The sequence below is a fragment of the Buteo buteo genome, chromosome 16, assembly GCF_964188355.1.
Source record: "Buteo buteo chromosome 16, bButBut1.hap1.1, whole genome shotgun sequence".
NCBI classification, from domain to species: Eukaryota; Metazoa; Chordata; class Aves; order Accipitriformes; family Accipitridae; genus Buteo; species Buteo buteo.
This window is the reverse complement of record NC_134186.1, coordinates 3,697,822-3,720,810: the sequence shown is the minus strand read 5'-3', so window position 1 is coordinate 3,720,810 and position 22,989 is coordinate 3,697,822. Positions and strand designations below refer to the sequence as shown.

At 45.6% G+C, this 22,989-nt stretch overlaps 1 protein-coding gene across 4 annotated transcripts in view; it reads right to left on the bottom strand.

Annotated features, from left to right (window-relative positions):
• The window catches only part of GRHL3 (grainyhead like transcription factor 3), a 32,038-nt gene extending 9,611 nt beyond the window's left edge, over nt 1–22,427 (bottom strand). Inside the window, exons 1-11 of one of the 4 annotated variants that reach the window (XM_075047430.1) lie at nt 22,364–22,427; nt 20,672–20,817; nt 19,895–19,973; nt 8,746–8,932; nt 7,977–8,038; nt 6,023–6,359; nt 5,643–5,722; nt 3,629–3,782; nt 2,702–2,813; nt 1,862–1,956; nt 5–163 (exon numbers count right to left, since the gene is read on the bottom strand). In XM_075047430.1, coding sequence (XP_074903531.1) covers nt 5–163; nt 1,862–1,956; nt 2,702–2,813; nt 3,629–3,782; nt 5,643–5,722; nt 6,023–6,359; nt 7,977–8,038; nt 8,746–8,932; nt 19,895–19,911 — 1,203 coding nt within the window. In that variant the 5' untranslated portion in view covers nt 19,912–19,973; nt 20,672–20,817; nt 22,364–22,427. Of the gene's footprint in view, nt 1–4; nt 164–1,861; nt 1,957–2,701; nt 2,814–3,628; nt 3,783–5,642; nt 5,723–6,022; nt 6,360–7,976; nt 8,039–8,745; nt 8,933–15,798; nt 15,818–19,894; nt 19,977–20,659; nt 20,818–22,363 lie in introns of those variants that run through there. The other 3 variants (XM_075047431.1, XM_075047433.1, XM_075047429.1) reach the window with 3 other exon arrangements.
• Between the last annotated feature and the right edge of the window lie 562 nt (nt 22,428–22,989).

Below are 22,989 nucleotides of genomic sequence, written 5' to 3'. Positions count from 1 at the left end.
CTACCTTATCGCAGAATATCTTGATCTGGCAGACGGCGCGGTGCACCAGCTGGCTGGTTCCATTGCCGTAGTCATAAGTGTCTATCTGGAGGTTCAGCGGGACACCTTTCACTCCTTTCTGAGAGGAGAAGTCAGTGCTCAGGCAATTCACCCCAATAAATACCTGCAAATAGGAACAGAGATTGATACAGTTTGTTGGTGCTGAAAACATTATTCTCAAACAGCAGTGAGAGCAGTGGGTAGGAACAAAAGGAGCTGCTCAGACATCCTTCCAACCTTCCCAGCGTCAGCCAAGCACGTGAGCTGTTGGTTTCCCACCTGAGCGCAACCACCAGTCCTTCCTAGCCACAGTCTCCCCCTACACCTATTGCAGCTCTCCATCTCTTTATTAACACTTAGGCTATCCAATCCCATCAGCCTAGGCAAGTGTCAGACCAGATGCAAAGTCTGGCTAAGGATGTTCTTGCTGATATTTCTGCTCTTTCATTTGAACAAGGACCCTCAGACAGCAATGCCCTGGAGGAAGGGAGGAGGACTAGACTACAGCTTCAAGAATTACAAATCATTGCTGCTAGTTAAATAAATATTCATCACACACTGGTCTCCTTTATCACTAGGATGGAGTTACCTCCAGTGGAAACTTTTGAAGAAAAGTTGAGCACAGACATAATCCACATTGCATCTCCAAATTACCAACTCATTTGCGTGACCTTGAAATGTCCCCTGGACTCTGGGGACAGATTTGCAGCTGGTGAAGCTCCCACAGCTCCCTCATCAGGGCTCTGGCTGAGGATTTCAGCCCTGAAACCTAATGTCAGATCTAGTCAGTACCTATATATAGAAAAGAAAACCACTTAACTGTGGTGTGAAGTTTAATTGGAAGAAGAGAAGCAACAGGTGCTACAGACGACCCAAATACCTGACCCCTCCTGTCGCGGCTCCCAGCCCTCACAGCTCTCTGAAGTCTCACCTTTACCTGCCCCAGGCCTGTGCATGTACAGAGTTTCTGCTAAGAGTTAAATCCAGTTTTGCTGAGGTGCCCCCAAGGGCTTGCCACATACCTGACATATTTCCATTTCTGACAACTTTGCCTTGAAGACATTTGTTAACCTCTTGGGTTGTAAAAGACCAAGGTCGCCTTTGGGCTAAAAGAAGGGCTTATTGAGATCCCAAAGCAAACCAGAGTTTTCCCAAGCTACCAGCTTCAGAGACATGGGGTATTTATGCTTTTCTTTTCTTCTTAGTTACTTCATCTTTTTTTGTATGCTTCTTCCCATCCACACTAGATACAAAGTGTTAACAAGAGACTCTGAAGAGATGCAGAAGAGACAGCAGAGCTGCAAAGACATTGATATAAGCTTTACAGATTTTAAGGTCAAAAGCAATCTTGTGACCTGCCTGGCTCCTTTCCACATCACACAAGCCACGGAAGGGTGGTCAGTCATCTCTGCATCAAAATGCTGCCTTGAAAGGAGGGTCTTTGTTCCCTAAGCTGTGGTTTATTTAAATAGGCTTCACCTACATGTGAGTAGAGCCCTGAACTAGGCTGCCTGCTGCAAAAAGGCTTTCTTCAGAGTTATCCATCAGCACTAAAAAAACATCTCTGAGCCAGTCTCAGGTGTATCCAGAGTGTTTATTAGCTAATGGCAATGCTTAAACACACAGAGAAACATGGTGTCCTTCCCCACCGTCCTGGCAGACAAACACTACCTGGGGCCACTGGAATGGCATTGTTTAGATTTGAAACTCTCTCTGTCTTTCAGCTGAGAAGTGGGGGGAGCGTGCCTGTGCCATCAGAAAGGAGGCTACAGTTTTGCTGCGGACCAAGACTTCCCACATCCCTTCCACAAGCAGTTTGTACCTTTGCTTCTTCATGGATGTTCCACACAAAGGACAGTGCATTGTAGGCTAACTCCTCGATGTTCTGCACTGTGTTGAAGTTTTCTTTACAGTCAGCTGAAATGCAATGGAGAAGCAGTTTATACTCTTGCTGCAAATCTGGTCACATTCCCTACGCTTTCTGCTCCCCAAAAGCCTGCCTCTCGCTGACTCCAAGGCTAAAGGAAGCCTTTTAATATAATAGAGGCCATCCTTGATACCACTGGATAAATCTTAGTGTGCATATGTAAGGGATAGGCCAGAAATGACTCAAAGGTTTTGGCTGGTGACTGCTATTTGAGTAGTGATGCTATGCAAAATCAATGTAGATTGCTTCAAAATTCAAACAACTGCGTGTCTCGCTCTAAGCTGCAAGGTGCTAAGTGAGGTGCTCAGTTGGACGGACAAAACCTTTGTCTGGCCAAGCATAACACACTGTAAAGCCTGTGTGGTGGCAGTGGAGAAGGACAAGCAGTACCAAAGACTTTTTTAGCTCAGATTCCTAGACTCCAAGAGGCCATGGGTCACACCTGTAAGAGCCAAAATTGTTTAGCAGTTTCTGTCTCTCTGACTGAGGCTCTTCTTTGATGTATCTTGGTCTCCTAGCACATGTCCCTACACTTGGCAAACACCATATTAAACCCACAAGAGCTCCTCAGCCAGAAAGGATCTGAAGCCAGCAGATCAGCCTGCTCCTCCCTGCTTTCCCCCACGCCAGATTCTGGAGCTTCAGCTGTGTTCTTTTGTATTGGAAATGCAGTAAAATGATGCCAGAAGTTATCAACCCCACCCAGCCATCACAATCAGGCAGCCCCGCTCATACCGACGTCAATGACCCTTTGCTTGGCCGTGGGCTGGCGGGAATGCCAGTGCTTCCAGAACTTGAGCTGTTCCGTCGGGATCTTTTCATTGTCAAAAACAATCATCACAACACTCTGTAACACAGTGAGGATATTGCGTATCAGTGTACACAGCAGGCTAATGCTTGGTGCCCTCATTGCCCTTTCCATCCAGTGCATCCATGCGCTGGCCAAGGTCAGCTTAGTGTCATTGTTGGTGTTTTATAGCTGGGGACACTGAGGCAGGCAAGGGAAGGGACTTGAACACGGTCATGCAGGCAGGCAGCCACAGAGCCAGGAGCAAAACCATGATGCCCTGTATGCCCCCTAATTGCACTGCCCATGAGTTTCCACTGACTCCAAGGCGCACAAGGATCCTGCGTTGGAGCAATGTTAGCAGTGCCACAGCAAGTATTAGGCTGGGACAGCCTAAACAGTCTTTTTCTAGACATTCTCAGTTTCAGGAATCCTGTAAGTCTTGAGATTTCCAAAGTCTAGCTCCTAAATACCGCTCAGGATTGGAGGACCAGGTTTCTTTGCTGGGAATTCAAGCTCAGCTTAGTCTCAGGGGTGGCTCTGAGGCCTGGCCACACATCCCAGGAGCAAGATGGGGAACTTCTTTCTAGCTCAGACGTCTTCCCACCAGGGCCCCCAGCCAGTCATCAGCTAGGGAGGCCTTTTGTGCATCCCTGACCTTACTGTGAGAGGTTTCAACTGCCAGGTAACATGAAGGCTGTTGCTGTGCATCAGAGGATTAGCTTGCTATGAGTGAATCCATCCCATTCATCGCTTTAAGCCAACATGAGCCACAAAGCCATTAGTCTTCATGTTCAGCTCTGTTCCCAGGCCAGTACAATTGCTGGATGTCTGATTACAGCATGTGTCAGCAAAATTGTCAGCTTGTCTCTTACCTTCACTTTATTTGAGGACAAGTGTAAACATTTGCTGTCTCCAGCTGTCCGCAGCGTGATGGGGTAGAACTGTCCTTTGTTGAGGTAGGCCATGGGAGAGTCCCCAGATTTGATGTGAATGGCTTTGGGTGACCCCAGAGTGTATTCAAAGTCACTTGTATGGAACAAAAAGAGAATGATGAATAAGCACACGCTGCTGTTTTACTCCAAAATCAAAACAAGAGACATGCAAGTCTCTACCCCTACAGGTTCCAGACACTGTACACACAGGAATCTGCCTTATTCCCCATCTCACACGCCCCTGCACCATCGAGCACCTCCCAGCACAGCACATACTGATCCTCCCCAACACCCTGGGGAGCAGCAGTTCTTCAATATCCTCATTTTACCCTCTGGTTTTGGCTTAAAAAAAGCCCTGTACATTATTGTAACCAGTATTTTTCTGTGGATGGCTACAGAACCATTGCACAATCAAAAGCCTAAACCAAACCAAACAAAAACAGGTACCTGTGATGAGACTTTTACAACATCCTAAACTCAGATTCCTGTCTCCAAATTCACACCCATAAATGGCTGACCCAGGAAGACTGTGTCCTAATGGGTCCTGTAGAAACAGGAGGACCTGCAGGACACTGACATCTGTTTGTTTATCCAGGTGCTTAAAAATGGACTTAGAAGCCCAGCTTGTTGAACTCTCAGTCTGGTGGGCAGCAACTTTAGCCTTTACCGAGAAGATTTGCAGTGTTACACAGAGGAAGGTGTCACAAGCAAATTTAAAAGAAGAGCCTGATTTTCAAGAAGCCTTGCTCTTGGGCATTCACCAGCACTCAAATCATGAGGCCATAGCTCAAGCTATTTTCTTCTGTGAGGAATCTGTGCAAGCCACCACCTGTACCCAAGCCTTCACACAGACCCTTCAAGTGCCCTGGAGTTGAAGATCATCGTATTCCTGTTTAGTCACCAACCCATCTCTTTTTCCTGCTCCACCTCCCCTGTGATGCCATCTCTGAAGATAGGCTTGGCAACTCCTCTTATCTAGAGCCAGGAGAGCCAGAGAACTTTAGTGCATAAATAAACAGCAAACAGAAAGCCTCTCGCTCACTAACACGAGCTGCTGTCTGTGTGAAAATCCCCACGTCTGACAGGTGAGTCACAGAGTCAGGTGACTCAGGAGGCAAATAAAAAGTGGGAGGTGGAATAATGTTACCTACTTGGAGGTTTGATGGAGTATCTAGACCAGGAAAGCTCTGCCTGAGAGAGGGGTGGAAAGGAGGAAGAAATCTCTCTCATGTTTTAGGAATGAGAGGCAGTGGCACCTTCTAAAATCAAGGTTGACTAACACTGCCAACCCAAAGTGAGAACCTAAACCTTAGATTAGGAGGAGGCTGCTTATCACCCTCATCAACTGTCATCCTCATTTTCTCTGTCATTTACCCCATTCCAAGTAGCTGGTGGAAAGATGGTGCAGCCACCTGGATCTATCTGTAGCACGGGTACCAAGCAGTGCTCCCTGGGAAGGGGCTGCAATGCACAGCAAAGCCTCCCGTAGAAGACCTCAGTGCCACATCTCCCCTTGTGCAGGTCAAGGTGCTGATGAGATGTGACCACAGCAGTGGAAGCAGTCAGCACTGGATTTACGCCAGTTTGGCCAACAGAATACAGTCTGAACCACACACCTCTCAAGCTAAAAACATGAACTGGCACAACTGTGTCTAGTTACTTGAATTTAAGATTGGGCTTGACTCCTTTTCAGCAAAACATTTCAAACCCTAATCCCTGCTTCATACTACAAACACTAAAATTCATCACTGTTTTGTGTCTAAAAAGTCATGGAACAGCAACTTGCTCCTAAGACACCAGGGGGGACACAACTCTGCAAAAGCATGAGATCTATAACTTTGCAATGGTCATTGTCAAGACTGGCATTGGGGTGAGGAAAGGGATGCAGTATTTCCCCAGGCACGGGACACAGCCAGGTGCACTGGAAACCCAGAGACCGTGGATTGGCAGTTACCTCTTAACACCGTCCGTAGCATAACTCTCGGGGCAAGGTGGCTCTGGCTGGGGTTTGAGGATATCACTGAAGAGCAGTGACTGTAGACAAGTGGAAACAAAACAATCAAAAGTAGAATCTTTCATTGCTTTTTCCATCCACCTTCTTGCAGACATTACAACAGAGGCCACAGATAAAACATGGACCCTCATTTCGAAGCCTTACCCTACTTCCAAAATCAATGTAAAAACCCCAGCAATTCAACGGGAATGGCATCAAGCTTCTAATGCAAAAGCAAAGCTCCCACTGACTCCAGCATGAGCAAACCCCAAACTAGAGACAGCCTCATGCAGTACCCCCTGGGCTGCACTGCCAGCATGCAACCCACTAACAGCTCTGACCTCCTGGGGATCCTCTTTGAAAGTGCTGTCTGGCTGCCACCTCTGCTGTGGTGGGGCTACGGGGATGGTCTCGAAGAGGGAGTTCAATGAGCTGTTGTCGTATACATCCCCTGGAGGGACCATGTAGTTGTCTGGGGTGGCATCCAGTTTGCTAGTGCCTGGTGGAAGCATGGCTGGCTTGTGAGGAGTAGGGACGCCTTCAAGACTTAAGCCGTTCTTCTTCTGTGGCTCACAATATTCTTGGGTCATGGAAACATTTTCAGACAAGAGCTTCATGAGATGGGCTGAGCCATCAAAGGATGCGATCTCTTGGTCATACTCCATTCCGTGGCAGTGCCTGGTGGAGAAAGGGTCCTGTCTCAAACCGGGGTAGAGCGTGGACAACCCCAGCAAGTTGTCACAGAAAGAAGCGAGTGCCTTGATGTGCTGCTGGGAAGCAAACTGCACAGTCTAGCTGCCAGGTGACCTTGAGTCAGCTGTGTACATCTCCTGCTTGATATGGGAGATCTGACAGGCCCGTGGGTGATCTCCTCCCACACACACACCTCTCAGTGCAATCAGCAAGAGCCAGAGGTGCTCAGCAGATAAGGGATGATCACACAGAATCAGAGAATATGGTTTAGACGTGGTTTGGGGCTGCAGATCCTGGGCCTACATCCATTATTTCTTTATTTAGGTTATTAAATACTCAGAGCAGCAGGGATGATATGGAAGATAACTGCAGCATGGTCTTTCCATCTTAGTCTTTTCAGGGCTCATTTACACTGAAAGTTGATTTTTTAAAACTTGTCTTTTTTTTTTTTTTTTTTTTAAAGGAAAGCTGATTCTTGTAAAAATTCACAAACTCCAGGAGCTAGGAAGCAAAACTCCCAGAGAACATGAGATCAGTGAAAAATTGACAGGGCTGCAGTATTCAAGTGAGGTGTATAGCCCAGACTTCAGAGCAGAAAAGACTAAGTATAGGAGCTATCAAGTGATAAAGACGTGTACAAAACCACACTCCTCTCGCACATGGAAACCATCCCCTTGTGCAGCATCCCAAGAACTGGTCCCTTCTGCAGCAGTGACTCTGTGACCCTGCTGACTCTGCAGCCCTAGCTGAGCTGGGAAAAGGTGGCTTATTGCCCCTGTTACCATGCTCAGGAAACAAACCAACCCCCACATTAGTAACCCATACACCTCTTGGCAGCATGAGCTACCCCCAAGGGAAGTAAAGCTGAATGTGTAGCTCCCACCCACTCTGCTTTCAGAGCTTCACCTTCAGGTATATGCTGAAGTTTCCACAGTTAATAAAAAACATACCACTGTCCAGAATGCAGTGGCCTTTCAGAGAGGAGACAGCTTAACTCAGCTCACTTATGAAGAAGGAAAGAAGTATCTTTCAAGAGGCTTATTCTGCCAAATAGTTAAAAACAGACAACCAGAAAAAGTTGCCAAAATACGCAGCATCCAGGAAGGGGAACTGAACTCATAGTGGCAAATGAGCCATTAATTTAATAGTTAATTATCTGAAAACCTCAAAGGACAAATGGGAGTCATTGGAAGAGAATCCTGGGAGGCTGGAAGCAAGTGGAACAGAAGCCCTTATCAGCCTAGGGAATGGAAGAGGACTTGGTCATTCCTTTCTTGCTGCCAATGCTTAATCCCTTTCCCCTTTCCAATTGTCACAAAGTAGGAAATAAAGACAAATTCTTCAGCTGCTACAAATCAGTGCAGCTCCTCTGAACACAGCTAGACACATCCTCAGTTGTGTAAATGGGTGTAGCTCAATTTATACCTGCTTGGGATCTGGCCTAAAGAATTTTAATATATGTCTCAGGGTTAATAACCTCCACTGTTGTTGGTAATAACACTGTGCTTTGATGTCTATTTTATGCAAGCTAAGAGACCCATCATGCATGCAAGCAGCTGCAGGAGAATTAGACAGCTATAGAGAGCAAAAAATGAAGCTAACCTCTTTCCTAGTTCATTGCGTCCCATCATACCAGATGGAAGAATCCTCTTCTCCTTTGGGACCTAGAACAAGGCAGAACGAAGAGTTTGTTTATTGTTAGATTTTATTAATGGAAAACAGAGGCAAAATCAGCCTTGTCTATGTAGCAAGTGAAGTCTCATAGATAAAACACCGGGTGAATAATAAACACTGCATGAGGACACAGGAGACCTGGGCTTTCTTGCTGGGCTGCTGCTATGGATTCCCAAGGTAACCTTAGGCAAGCCACATCATCTTGTTCTGGGAAGGACTTTCAAAAGCACCCAAGTGAATGGGAACATCAGTCCTATTGGCTTCTATTAGGGCTAAATCATATCCACATTTCTTGAAGCTCCATCCTACAGCAGCACTGGAAAAATAAAGACACTAGAGTCTGCAAGGCCCATAGTTATTCCAGCTCCATGTCTCTCAAAGCATTGCTGTTTCTTCTATGAAAGCTGTCAAGTAAAAAAAACCACCAGCTTGAGATTCAGGACACCTGGGTTTAGTTTCCACCCTGTTCTGGGTTCCGTCTACAGTATAATGGTGTTTTGTGCCTCTATTTACCATCTGTGCACTGAGCATAATAGTGGCACTCTATGCCTGGAGGCGTTATGAAGATCATTGCATAAACAACATGGAGAGCTCAGTAGATAGGTACCCTCCTAAGGTGTCTGAGCACATATTTTACCTTCACGCTTCTCCTCTGGGACAAACTCCCCCAAGACACCCAGCCCCAACGGGAACGTACCATGTAGTAGTCATAGAGGAGGCTCAGGGCAGCCACGCTGTCATCATCTCCATTCACCCTCATCATAGCTTTGGTGGCTGCGGTCAAGGGGTTCTCTAGGTAGGTTTTCCAGGCTTCATCTTCACTGGTATAGGGGAATTTCTGGAAGTTCATGGTGTCATTCTTCATCAGACGCACAGATCTAAAACTGAGCCAGACAGAGGAAACAGGGAATGAAGGATACTAATTTTCCACAGCAATTTCCACCAACACATGAAGGGCTTCCAAAGGCACTGCTGGAATGGAGAAGTGATGCTTTCCTGGTCCTAAACTCCCAGAGTCTTTGGGATTACAAATTCTTCTGCCTGTAGCTATGTACAAAATTAGGCCAGAGTCTCTCTGTTGGGGCCATGCAGAGAGGTAGATGTTCCTCTGCTTCCCTCCTCCTGCCCCAGCAACAGGATGAAAACACCATGACATCATCTGCAACTGCTCCTTCCTCAGCAAGTGCACACTACCCACCAGCCAGATCATGCACCGTCAAGGTGAGATGTTGGTCAGTAATTTGAATGCAATGTGATCAGGAAACTTTGCAAAATTTTTCCTTGAATTTGGAGCTAAAGGCCAGTGCAGCCTACAAATAGAAATGATCATTCAGTGTTCAGAGAACTTGACCTACCCAGATGAAACCAAACCCCATCATTTTTCTTTGCTGTAGTTCATGATTTTTAAATTTAGTTCCAATCTAACTTAGTTTTTTTCAATCACTTGTATATGATTTTACTTAGAGCGAAGTAGACAGGCAGATCACAACACCCTCCCTTCCACTAAAAAATTCCTGACAAAGGTGAGGCTCATGGGACTACGTGAGCTGAGAAGCAACATACCAAAATAATGCCCTGCCTGTCCTCTCTTCTGGCACTTTCTCTAGGTCTCTCCATCTTATGTTAATAAACTGTCAGACACTTAATTACCCAAACATTGGTCATCTTTCCTTTTCCTCCAGCAAATCCTACTAGCAGCCAGCACAGAAGCACCTCTGCACATTCCCTGGGTGCTCTGTGCTGCAGGCTGACCCCACTCAGAGGAGAGGATGAATCAGTGGCCGTACTCCTGTCACATCCTTCAGCCACGTGTATATGGCATCACCACAACAGCTCATACTATTCATCGTAAAAAACAAGTTTGTGGACAAAAATTACTTTTTAATCAAAATGGAAGTGTCCAGGAAGGGCAGGCTGGGTTTTATTAGCAGAAGTTTAAAAAAATTATAAGAAGATTTCTGTAAATCTCCAAAGTTGCCAAGAGCAGAACTTTTTCAATTGCTGATTTTTTTTATGGAAAGGCAAAGAAAATCTACATGAGTTTAGGTAATGAATGCTACGTTTTGAAGGCATTTTTATAAGGAATATGTTATTTCCATTAAGCTACTCTCCATGTGTTTATAGCAAGTCCTGGGCTAGACTTTTAAGTGAATCATTTGGAGAACAATAATTCCTCTTGAAAGGAAGCTGGCATCTCTGAAACTCCAAATTATTGCTAACCACGACAGATACTGCTAGCCCACTTGCCGCGAGCTGCCCACACTGACAGGGTGAAAAGCCAGGTGCTCAGTGGATGCTCCTGGGCTGGAAACTGGAAGGGTGCGGAGGTAGACCTTGGATGGGATGAAGGATGCTGGTCCATCCTCCCCAGCAGCCCAACTAAGATGGCTTCACTCCTGCACACGCACCAATCTCTTACATTGCCACGTCTCCAGCAGGCAATACACATATAAATCATGGATGGATAGTTTTGGTGAGGCTCTAGATCAGACTCAAGAGCTCTCCTTGGCTGAGCAGAGTAGCAGCCCTATAATGGTACACAGTCTCTCCCAGAGTAGCACAGATGAGGCCATCACGGGCTGCCTCTACTGTCCTTGTCGACTTTTTATTAAAGAATATGTTGCTTCCACGCAGAGTCCCTCCACATCCAAGCTGCACAGGAGAGAAGCTGGTAACAGCTCTGCTAATGGCCCGAGGCACCCAATTCCCACTGGTTTCTGTGCTCACGTGGCAGCAGGCGCCTGAGCTCAGGTTGGTTCAGAGAGGAGCTGCTTCCATGTTACGGTTCCGGCCACCGCAAGCTCCCATCACACACTGGTATAACGGAGACGCTGAGTTTGCTCCTCTTCTCCCTCACACGTCGGGATGATGCACTAACACCAGTTTCACCCCGCGCATGAAACTTCACCAGGTGTTTTGCGAGTTTCGTTGTCTTTAGCATTTCTCACGCAGCCCTCCCTCCCCGTCAGTGCCGCTGCTGTCTCCAAGGCGAGCAATCGGCATGACTCAGATTTCACTGCTGTCGACTTGGCGATGGGCTGTTCAGTCCTGTCTGGACAGGAATCCTCACCCATTCTCAATCCGATCTTCTCAAGGAAGAATAGGCAGCAACAGAGCTTGCTCTTAGGGTGAGACTCAGCTTCTATCACTTGTAATCAACATAGATAAACACACCATGGTAAGATGTAGCAACAAAGCATTCAGGAGCTTAAAAAAAGCTCAGCTATTACAAGAAAAAATGCTTTGGAGCTTTATTCTCCCTTACCCAAGCCCTCAACTGAAGCAGTCCTTGTTGTGTGACTCTATTCTGCCTCCCTGCCTTGTCACTTTAGCATGGCACAACCACTGTATGCATGAGTGGCTGATGCTTTAGCATTTTATCATCTGGTCTGCACTCAGAGGCAGAGGGAAGTTGGAGGAGGGGCTTAAGATCTCAACCACTTGTAGCTGTGTCCAGTTTATAAAGAATACAAGTTTGAAAAGTGCCCTAGAAGCCTGCATCTCATTTTCACATGTGGCTCCTGGCTTCTTTAGGTAGCTCTGGCTGTGCTGTTTGCAGCCATTACCACTTCACACTGCCTGCCCCATGCCGTCTCTGCTAGGAGAAACTGTCCCTGCAGCAGAGATGGCACAATGAAAAACCTGCCCTGCCCTCAACCTGGCATACTAAAGCAAAGGCACTCTCCTAAAGCCATATGCCGTGCCCTGAACTTGAGAGAGCTACAATGCGGGCACACGTTGCCTCATGGTACTTCGGTTACAAAGCAGCAAACTGCAGCAGAAAGGAGGGACTGGAAGATTAGGACAGCAGCATTTTAGGCTACTCCAGCAAGACTCGCTGGAGTCTTCAGTCAGGACCCTGTAGTGCTTAGAAACTGCAAAGTCCTTGAAAGTTGGTGGGCTGACTGCACAGCAACACAGCAGCTCCTCCTGTGAGTTGGGAACTGCATTGGTCCCAGTGATCTTGTACTGATTCACCCAGATGAGGACTTGGACAAAGGTGACATGATGGGGATTGCATATTTATTCCATCTTGTTTCTTTTCCAGAGTTCATATGATCTCTAGTAGTCACCGAAATATCTGAGTGGAGCCACTTGAATTGCCTCAGATAAAACTCTGCAGCTGGTACAGCTCTGCAGATGAGACGTAATGCAGACTTCATCCCACCTTACATTTCCAGAGAGGTTGGCTCTGCTCTGACCCTATTCCAGAAGGTCAACAGTGCTAACCAATATCTGAAGAAAGAGGGTGATTTGAGGAGATAAGCAGATATGATGACATGTTTAGAGGCACCTTTTTGACATCAGATGCATTTCAGTTCACTCAGCTACAGGATACCATCGTGTCAATTTGCTTCTATAGCCTACTTCCAACTCAGCATTAGCAATCTCTGTGAAGTAGAGATGCAGGAAAGGGACATCCAAATCCAGATCCAAACACATGTGAACTTTACTTTCATCACTCCCTGCAATGCCCCTTCCATGTGGCTATGCCATGTTTGTCCACTGCAAACTGTCTGCTCTCTGTTTGGCAAAACAAACTTTCCTTTTACAGGCAGTCGCCTTGGTGCAGTGGCTCAGACAAAGCAAGGATCGGTTAGCGAAACACAAACACATGGGACCAGCGGCCTCCCTTCTTGTGTGCACAGACTCACCATGCTGGAGCCTCGGGGTCATGTGCAAAGCAGTGCACGATTTTGGGAAGGGAGCAGTCTATTTGTTTCCAAACAGTTTAGAATTTGACACAGGGTGATACCAGCCCCCTTTCCCCGCTCCATCCCACCCAATCTCTGTTTCCCCTATTTATCTGCCAAGTCTACCATAACAGTGGCCTCCTGATTATGAATAAACACTCAGGGCTATGCTGAAAGAGGAGAATATGCCCAAAGGGTCTAGGTGGGGAGATCAGGCAAGCAGGAAAGAAACGCTTGTATTCCTTTTGCCTTTTGTTGGGTTTCAGTGGGTGGTTTTGCCGGCCTTTAAGCTTTGTGCTGCTTGTCTTTGTTCTCTCCCCTATAACTGATTAAGCTTCCAACCTAAATATTAGCCATGCCAGATGCTGATGGCTACAGAGAAACATCACATTGTCAAAGGAGCAGAGAATCCATGGCAACCAGCAGCAGGAATTCAAAGCCACAGAATAGAGACTCCGGCCCACAGGACTTCAGAGATACCCCAGGCAGTTCAGGCAGGGGCTTTCATTAGCTCTGGCTTTGTGCATTGCACTCACCTCCTTATTGAAATAACCCTGATGTTCCCCAAGAGCCTCTTATCAGTAATATGGGGAAGGAACAACACTACACTTGAGAGAACAGGGCTGATGATGAACAGCATTTACCATGACTGCTTTCTGGGGTAAAGATTTTAGCCTGTAAACCAGGCCCCCTTGCCAAGGAAGAATAGCATCCTACAAAGTGGCCTCATTACTAAATCCAAACTTCTCAGCTAAATTCTGATTTTACCCTCTCTTTGCAAGTTTAATAAATAAGCATATCTGAAGACAATGTACAGCTATCAGTAAACATACTGTCACAGGCCCATTCACACAGTCAAGCAAAAATCCAGACAGAGACAGAACTAGGAAAAACAAAACACAAAAAGAAACATAACAAACATACAGACTAATAATGAAAAACATTGCCTAGTTGCCAAGTACAATACAGTGTCGATCGATAGGTGTCAAAGGAGACCACTAATCTCATGGACCCTGACCTGCACTGCCTACAGGATTGAAATATTTTCTCAGGCAGCTGGATAACAGTGTTGCCTCTGTCACTGGATTTCTTCAGGGGCATTTCAGCAGCAAAATTGCCTCAGGGTAGTGCAGTATGTTAACTCAGCACAACAGCTGGATGTTTCCTAGCCATCCCTCAGCTCTGTTTCACCCACAAAGATAGTGCACGAGCATCCTGGAAGCACATGGCCTGTGTGGCACATGCACGAGACAGGATAACCCCATCGTGTCCATCCAGAGATCCTACACAGATGCACACAGCATGGCATCTACCTGCATTTAATAAGTGCTGATCAGAAACGTGCGGTGGCTGGGATGGAAAGAAAAGGGGCCACTGTGAGCATCTCTGAGAAATAGCTCTTGTTTCCCAAAAGGGCACTGAGAGTCCTCAGCATCGATGCAAGCCAGTGGTGCTCAGCACCACCCAGGAAGATGGGTTAGCAATGCAGCTGGCTTTGGCCATACAGCAGGGAAGGTGTGGTGCGTCCCCACAGATGGGACGGAGGAGGGTGGGGACCAGGGCAATGCGTGCTGTGCTGACACTCAGGGAGATAGAACCCTGCCAAATTCTTTGACTGAATCCCCCACCCCAGCTCTCCTGTGGAGCTGAAACCAGTTGGAACAGTTTGTAGGCTGAATCCAAAGTGTCCTGGAGCCAGACAAACCTTCCAGGGACAGGCCCTATCTGGGTAATGCAGGTAACTTGCCTGTCTCTTGGCCCTCTTGGGTTACTTACAGCTCTTTAGGACCCACAAACCCAAGATCCAAGCTCAGTATTCTTCCATTTTTACACCAGCCTAGCTCCCCACTTTTGAAGCTATTTATTATCACAGGAAGAGAAGCTGAGACATGGGGATTGACATTAAAATCACTTATCCAAGGCTGCTCAGTGAAGATGAGAGAACAGAGCCAGACCTGAACCTCTGCTATAAACCTCACCAGCATTGGACTGGTTCCTGCCTTTCTAGCCTGAAGGGCTCCGTGAGAAGATTCAGTGTTGAGTGATGTTTGGGGGACACCAGCTGGTATTGTGTTTTACCTGATAACATCATCCTTGAGGTATCCACCCACACAATCACATTTCACAAATGATTCGTGCTTTAGTGCCTTCCCTGCCTAACAAAACAAATTACAGCACAGAATTAGTTTGCAGTTCAGGAATTATGGCTGATTTTTTCCAGAAGCAGTTTTTGATGTCAGATGCTCCAGTTTTGAGGTGTCCAGAGTTTCAGATTGATCTCCACCCAAAGGGAGAACACAAAACCCAGGCCCTGAACAGTGCCTCTGACTGAGCATCTGCTACGACCTGGCACTTCTGAAATTTTGGTCTAAACTTCACTAGCTTTCTTATTTTCATTGTAGACAGATAAGGACACCTTATGTATATATGTATTCATGAACACAAACCTTCATCTCCACCAAGACGTAACACACACACACGCACACTGCATTGAAGCTCCCAGTGCTTCAAATACTATAAGAAAGATTACACATGATAGGAAGAGCTTCATAACTCCAAGAGTTGCAGTGCATTCACTTATCTTGTTTTGTTTTCAGTGCTTATGGATTTCCCCCCCTAACTTCCACATCCAAAAACCTAGCTATTTGCTATTTTATTTTTTTAATTCTCATATATTCACTGACTCTAAGAACTGTGGCTTTTAAATTTAAAAAAAAATAAATAAATCACAGTTTTACAAGACTTGGATTAAAAAACCAACAGTAGCAATAAAGGGATATGCAATCTTTTGCAACAAAGTTTGTTTCTTTTTTACTGCTCTTCAGGTAATCTGGTTTTAATCTAGTAATCAATTATTAAGGGTTATTTGAACTGTAGCAGACCCCAGACACCCTGACTAAGAACAGAGCCCAGTTTTACTCAAGTTTCTGTACTTCCCTCATCACATCCTATCAGAGGATCCTGCAGTAACACACTAAATAATGTTACATATTTCTGTGTGAACCTCAGCACTCATTTAAGAAAGTAGTAAGAGCAGAGATTAATATTAACCTTACAGGAGGCTTGCCACTGCAGAGTCATGCATCGAGTCTCAGGCTTCCTACGTGCTCCAAGAGCCAACAGGACAGTTTGGTCCTCCCATTTTAGGCTGGGATGTGCCGATCTCTTCCTGTTGCCTGCAAATTCAGTCAGCTAACAAACTTGGCACCTGGGTTTAAGCTGGCTGAAGGTGGGTGAGGTGAATGCTCAGTGCGTTGCCCAAGAGGATACAGGAAGCGTGTGTCAGGGCAGGACACTTGACACAAGCCTCAAGCGATGCAGCTTGCTCCCTTGCCCTATCAGGCTATCCTTGCTTGATAGCTGGCAGTGACTGTACCTCCTTCAGCTGCACTGTGGACTACCTGCAGACCTGGTGAGATACAGCCAGGACTGGTTCTCCCCTTTTGTTTTCCTCTTCCTTCCCATCCTGGAGGGACTTTTCAGGCTGGCCAGATCGTGGCTGCCAAGATCTATAATATGCTTGGCTGATATACTCTGTATGTCCACTCTAATATATTCTGATTCAGAGTATCCTGTGAACATGTGTCCCGCAAGGTCAGGCAAGCCTTTTACTTTGTTTGAAACACATTATCCTATTTTTTTTATTAAACAGCAATGTTTTTGCCAAACAAATACGATTCATCCCATTCTAGGTATAACCCTGTTAAACAATGCATTTCTGGAGAGCAAGGATCACAACTCAGACAGCAAAAACAGAATGATGAAAAGAAACAAAAACTTGACACAGCAGGTGGCTGGCACCCAGGAACCAAATACCTTGGTAAATGGCGCCTGCTCTCATCCTCTGAACACTTGCCCTTATGAACATTCTGGGGACAAGGGACATTTTTGGATCAGAGCTACCCTCACCCTCACCCATACCATAATCACAGCTACCAGCCAGAACAACATAACACCTAAAGGAATAACAAGAAACAAGCCATCACATTTTCTTACCTTCCAAGCCTTTGAAACTTGGGTATTAGCAATGCAACCCCAGCCAGAATATAATTGTATGTTATAAAATCAATTCCACTGATTAACGTATTTTTCAGCTGTTGTCTTTATCATCCTTGAGCACACACTATTCGAGGATCCAAGGCACTGATCAGGAGCATCTCCCTGCCAATTAGCTGAACTGAAGCACTTGCAGGTGCAATGTAAGTGCCCATGCATTTTCGGATGAATACTTTACAATGATCAACAATTTAAACACCAGACTGAACAAAGCAGGAGTAGATCCTCGTCACTGTAACTGTCTTTATTCCACAAATTTATCTGGAATTATACCAATGTACCAATCAGTTGAAAATGTGACCCAAAACATCAAAGCGGAGATACTATGTAAATGTTGATTTATCTCTGCTTTGAGTCTAGAGTTTATTCAGAGGGCTTTTACTCCTTTGTTATGAATTGCATAGCAGTTATTTGATTGTTGTTTCTTTAATTTACAAATCTCTCTTTCTCTTTACATAACTTAAAAAAAAAAAAAAAAAACACAAAACCCCACGTCTCCCTTGAAAGCGTACCTTGCTTCAGCATGGTTATCCCTTGTGTGCTTTACTGCCAGGATTTTATAAAAGAGCTTTAACTTTTCATTCACCAGGAGCATAACTCAAGTTTTAATAACACACCTTATGCATGACAAAAATTTGCTTCTGGCGATCATGGTTTCGACCACAAAACCACAACTGGGAGTAACTCCTGGTTAACTCTTTCAAGCCCACACATTGCAGAGTTAGAAGTAAGTTCAATTTAGAAGACTATGGAAATTATCAGTTCGAATATTTTATAATAGGCAAAACATCTCATTCTCTCATGTCACGCTAGTCTCTTCCCAGTCCTTTCTGTGAAATTAAAGTGGCAAAGGGAGAGATGAGATTATTCTCCCTGTCATTTTGGGTGACAGCATCAGTCCATGGGGATATCACAGCTCCCTTAAAATCAGCTACATCTGGGCACATGTTCACAGCTCAGATCCATCCTCCCTGTGCTCAGCTGGTCGTGGGGATTGTATAAAGAACAATGGCTGTGCGAGACACACAGACACACGCTGCTGCCCTTATCAGATCCTCTAAGTACTGCTTCTGAGAGCCCTTTCCTTCCACTGATGTCTACAAAGCTACACCCTGTACGGCTTTGGCCTGGGTGATTAACCAGAGGTTAACAGCTACTGCAGCAGCCCCATTGCTCAGATGTTGGGCTTTAGCAGCTCTTCATAAGGTTTCCCCTCCCCGCTGACACCTTTTCCCCGTCACAGTAAACCCAAAAGCTGTCTGAAAGTTTCAGCTATACCTTTGGTACCACGAAGTTCCCAGCTCCCTTATCTCCCATCACTGCTCCCCGTCAGCCCCTGGGGAGTTTTCGGGTGAGGTACTCCAGGCGCACCGTGCTCCTAAAACGGTTTCTCCGGGGTAGCTGGCAGTGCCTGCCCCTGCCCTCTGACAAGGCACCAGCAGGCTGGGGTTGGTACACACCGCTGTCTGTACTCCCGAGAGAATTGTTTTCCCCAGCTTTGGGCTAGTGAACTAATGTGAAATTTTCACAGAGATCTGCAAACGTGTCCTCGGGTTCAATCTACAGGAAAACGTTGCACAGAGCCTTTTACCTCCGGAGGTAACCAAACAGAGCCCCATACTGAGATCTGTCCCGAAGACTGAGAGCAGACAGCAACCTCTGCATTTTTATCGGTCTTTGGAGTTGAGATCTGAATCACAAAAGGGATGCAGGTCCCATCAATTCCCCCTTTCTCATGTGAAAGGCACAGGGGTTAACAGCCCGTTAGTAAGAGAAGAGTCAAGCAACCATGTAATTCATCAGGTAACATAATGCCCCAGTCCATAATTAGTAATACATCAATCTAATTCTGCAATGCACTGTGTACACACACACACTCTGTAACATTTTGAGAGTAAACCACATGGCCTGATTCTTAAGTTTAAAAAGCATAAAGTATAAATTACCCAAAGAGTTCAGAAAGGGAAAATTTAAGTCACTGATTGTTAATCGATCCAAGCATACAGATCCTAGCATTTACATAAAATAATAATTAGTGCTGCACCTTTTCAGGGTTCTTAATTATTAAGAGATTAGCTGTCACAACACCACTGTCAGGCTTGTAAACACATACAGGTATGTGTTTTTCTTTCAAAATACACCTTCTGAAGCACCATATCTGTACACAGATGTATATATGGACATATTTCTTGATATATTTTATTACACACATTTATTTCATAGAGGGCTATATACCTAGATGGCTTTTTAAGACTGGATTGACAGCATCATTCACTACCGTTCAATATTCCTCCAGTCTTTATTACACTATGTCATACCAATATGACATTTGTTTGCTTTTATTCCAGAGGTGTGAGGCACAGTACGCTGTGTAAATCCATACCATGAGCACCCAAAGTCCAAAATATTTTGGAGGTCTCAAGATAAGAAGCAAGAGTTACACAGGATCAAGAAAATGTTAAGTGCTTTTTCTTTTTTAAAAAAAAGAATAAAATAATATAATCAATCATAATTGCTTAATAGAATCATAATGTGAATCCGTTTACTTAAAAAAAAAAAAGCAAACAAACAAACAGAAAATACCCCCAAAACAACCCAACAAAAAAACAAAAAAAAGAACACCACACAACAACCCCTGAACCCAAAAACCTAGAAATTAATCCAAAATTGGTAAATAGTTTGGAAGGTATTTTATAAGAAAAAAAAACAACAAACCACAGAATCACTGTAGCCAACATTAGATTTTGTTGGATAGAGGCAGAACAGACTTGTCTCTAGACAGAAACCCCATGTCTCAAATTTTAGTCGGGGGGGTAGTGGGGGAGAAGAAAAAAAAAAAGGATCCCAGTTTTAAGCAACTCTTAAATAATAACGCTAAGAAGTGATTTGTCCCAAGACCAGCAACAGGTTAGTGAGGAACAGAAAGTCTGAAAAACACTCCCATCCCATTCTTTTACTTCCACTTGCAAACAGCTGGACAGGCAGATTAACCCAAGGAGTCTAATTCATTCAGACCCAAAGCACTTAAACAAGCCTCAGAAGAAACACTCAGCCTTTACAGAGAAGAGTGGGTAAACAGAAAAAAACTCTACTTACTCAAGTTCATTAGACATATTTCCCCACGTTTCCAAATCTTTGCAGCCAGTAAATTCTGATGACTTCTCTCTTCTAGTACCTGCTAAAGACAGACATTGCCTGTGAAGTGTTTGATTTATGTTGAGGTTTTGCGTACAGGTATTTTGCTGACAGGTCGGTTGGCAGGGCGGCGGGGATTGGCTGCCGGCACAGGTGCCCTGGGACAGGTACACCCAGACAGGTGCAGCCCGTAACCCTCTGCCTGCCGGCCCCGGGAGGATGGAGGAGAAGGAGGTGGGTGGGGAAGCAGGGAAAAGCCCTCGGGGGAAAAAAGATAGGGTAAAGGAGTGGAATCAGTTATTCATCTCTGTGATAATTAGTTTCAGTTTGGTGGACGTGTTCCACATACTACAATGCCAAATAGCTGTCATTTTTATGAATCTGGGGGTTGATTTGTCCTTTGCTGTTTCTTTATATATAAATATACAGACAAAAATACATACATATATATAAAGGAATAAATTAGGGAAGAAGAAAAGCCTCTTAGTTTCCTCTTATTCCTAAATGGTAATTGTACTGACAGGCTAACCCTTTCTTTCCTTTTCTCACCTTCTCTTACCTGCTCACTCCAGAAAATCTCCATAGGTGGTTTGTTTTTTTTTCTTCTCTTAAAAAAGTAACTTTAAACCCCCTAACTTTAGATGCCAAGACATGCAGCAAATATACTGGCTCAGAGAATCTTTGCATTACACTGGATATGTAAGGAAAACAGGTCTGCAGGATAACCTTTTTCCGTACCGTTCACGCACGCTGTCCTGCCTTCTGTAGCCCAGACAAGAGCATTACTCCAGCACGCACGGGATGGCAGCGGGAAGCCCAGATGCACGCTGTTTGGGAACTGGCTGCAGGAATACCACCCAGGCAATAGGTCTGTAGCAACTCACCTGTAAACGGGGAAAAGATTTATGCAATAGAACAAAACTCATCATGGATTCAAGCACTCCTGTTGGATGGTTTCTGTCATCCGTGTTGCAATGAGAAGGCAAAGGATGGGCTCAGCGGGTGACTCATGTTGACTGGATTTGGAAGGCAGGAGAGGATTTTACGAGACAAGTTGGTACAAGCCTTAAAACAAAGTGAAAAAGAAAGGCTTCCACCACTCGTTCTCACCCCCCATCACTGTCTTACTGAATCTGTCCCACTCAGGGCCCTGCACCAGCAGGTGAATACAAGAAAGCTTGTACGTCTTCCTTCACATAACAGTAAGTTCAGCTCTCCGAACTTGGTGACAAATGGCCTTACCAGCCCACTCAGGCAGGCACAAGGCATGTCTACACAGGCAGATGTGAAGACAGAGCAAAATAATTTGGGTACAACACCCTTCAAACACATGTCTATGGCTTCTGGCTCAGAGCGTGGCCAGCTCGGAGTGCAGGACAAAGTGGCCGTGGTGTATCTGCACTGGCTGATAAGGACATGCTGGGCTGAGCTTTGCCTGACTCAGCCAGCAACTATTGCCCTCCACTCTGCTGTGCAAACTCCTGCCTGCCAGGGATCTAGGGACTGGACAAAGTCTGTTTTCTGGGAATGAAAACCAAAGGTCTGGAGCAATGCAAACTCCATTGGGGATCACTGGAGAGCACCAGCTGCCAAGACCTTGTACAGCAGAGGACAGCAATACCCAAAAGTCAGCTGAATGATGTCTGATGATCAGAATCAATGCCATAGAAGAGACCATGCAATGGTGAGAGTACAAAAAAAGAAGAGGAAAGAACACATATGTCCTGTCCAGCCAAGGAAAGCACAAATCTTATGCAGTGGTGGCATTAGTAGATCAATATTCTGATTATATCTCTAAATTAAGGAAACCTTGCCCAGTTCATGATGACCAGAGTCATAGTCCTGGGTACTTGTCCTTTACCCGGATCCAGCCAGAGTATTTCACTGACTCTGGGTAGTGCAAAGAGCAGCAACATCCCCTTAGGGGATTTCCAGGTTTCTTCTAACCTTTCAGTAAGACTTACCAGATTCCAGCAATAAAAGTGAAGGAGGAGAAAACACTAGCTGAGCCAGACCATGCAGGGGAATGGCAGGGCACAGGATTCTGACCTCTGCAGGAAAAAGCCTGTGTCAAAGAGGGAGAAATGTGTCTGCCAAAGCTGAGCAGTGACAGGCTTTGCCTTAGTGAAAGGTGCCCTGCGGGCCTCAGTGCCACCACAGCCAGGCCAAATCCACCTCTGGATGAGAACATTCCTTGGCGTCTTGCAGAACAGCAGGGACAACATAGAGCTGCTGCTCTATGATGGGGGACAGGAGAAAAATGAAGCCACCAGACCCCTCTGCCTGCCTGGAGCTAAGCTCTGTAACTAGCATGCTGCTGACAAAGCCTTGTTTCTACCTTTGGGTTTTAAGCCCACCCCTGCTGCACTTGCAGCTCATGTGCCATAGTTTAGGTGGAAGTGGGGACAGCCAGGGCCAGTCTGGGCTTACCAGGCTCTTGGTGCTGCCTGCCAGTCACCAGCGAGGCTACATGCCCTGTCCTGCTTCAGTGTGTCTGGAGTCTGCTTTGAGAAGGCACGAGGTCCCTTGGGAAGCTGGGAAGGACTGGAAGAAAGGACAGAAACACAGATTCTCCTTTGAACAAACTCACTGGGATTCCAAAAGGACAGCTGTGACTGTCTCTCTTAAGTTTTACTAATTCTGTTTTTAAGCATTAAGTTTCTTCTTAGCTTTGCTGCCACTGATCCAGGACTTCATCTTTTTCCGGTGAGGATCTCATTGCAATGGCGGAATGAGAGACTTTCCAGGTAGGAAGATGCGTGCTCGTTCTCGCATACAGTCTTATTTCTTATGCAATTAGCTATGCACCTACCAGCAGCACTGAGGCACTCTCCCAGCCTCCAGGAATAATGGCGCCTCAGTAAAATCACTCACAGCAGAAATCAGCCCCTTTGTGTCAGTACGGTGGGGCCCGTACATGTCTATCTTCTTTATGGTAACACCAGCTTGAGTTTGCTCCCTCAGACACCTTTTCAAGGCCAAATGAAAATGCTACTGACTCCCTATCACCAAACGGACAGGACCCTCACAGCCTCCCCTGAGATAGCTTTATGCTA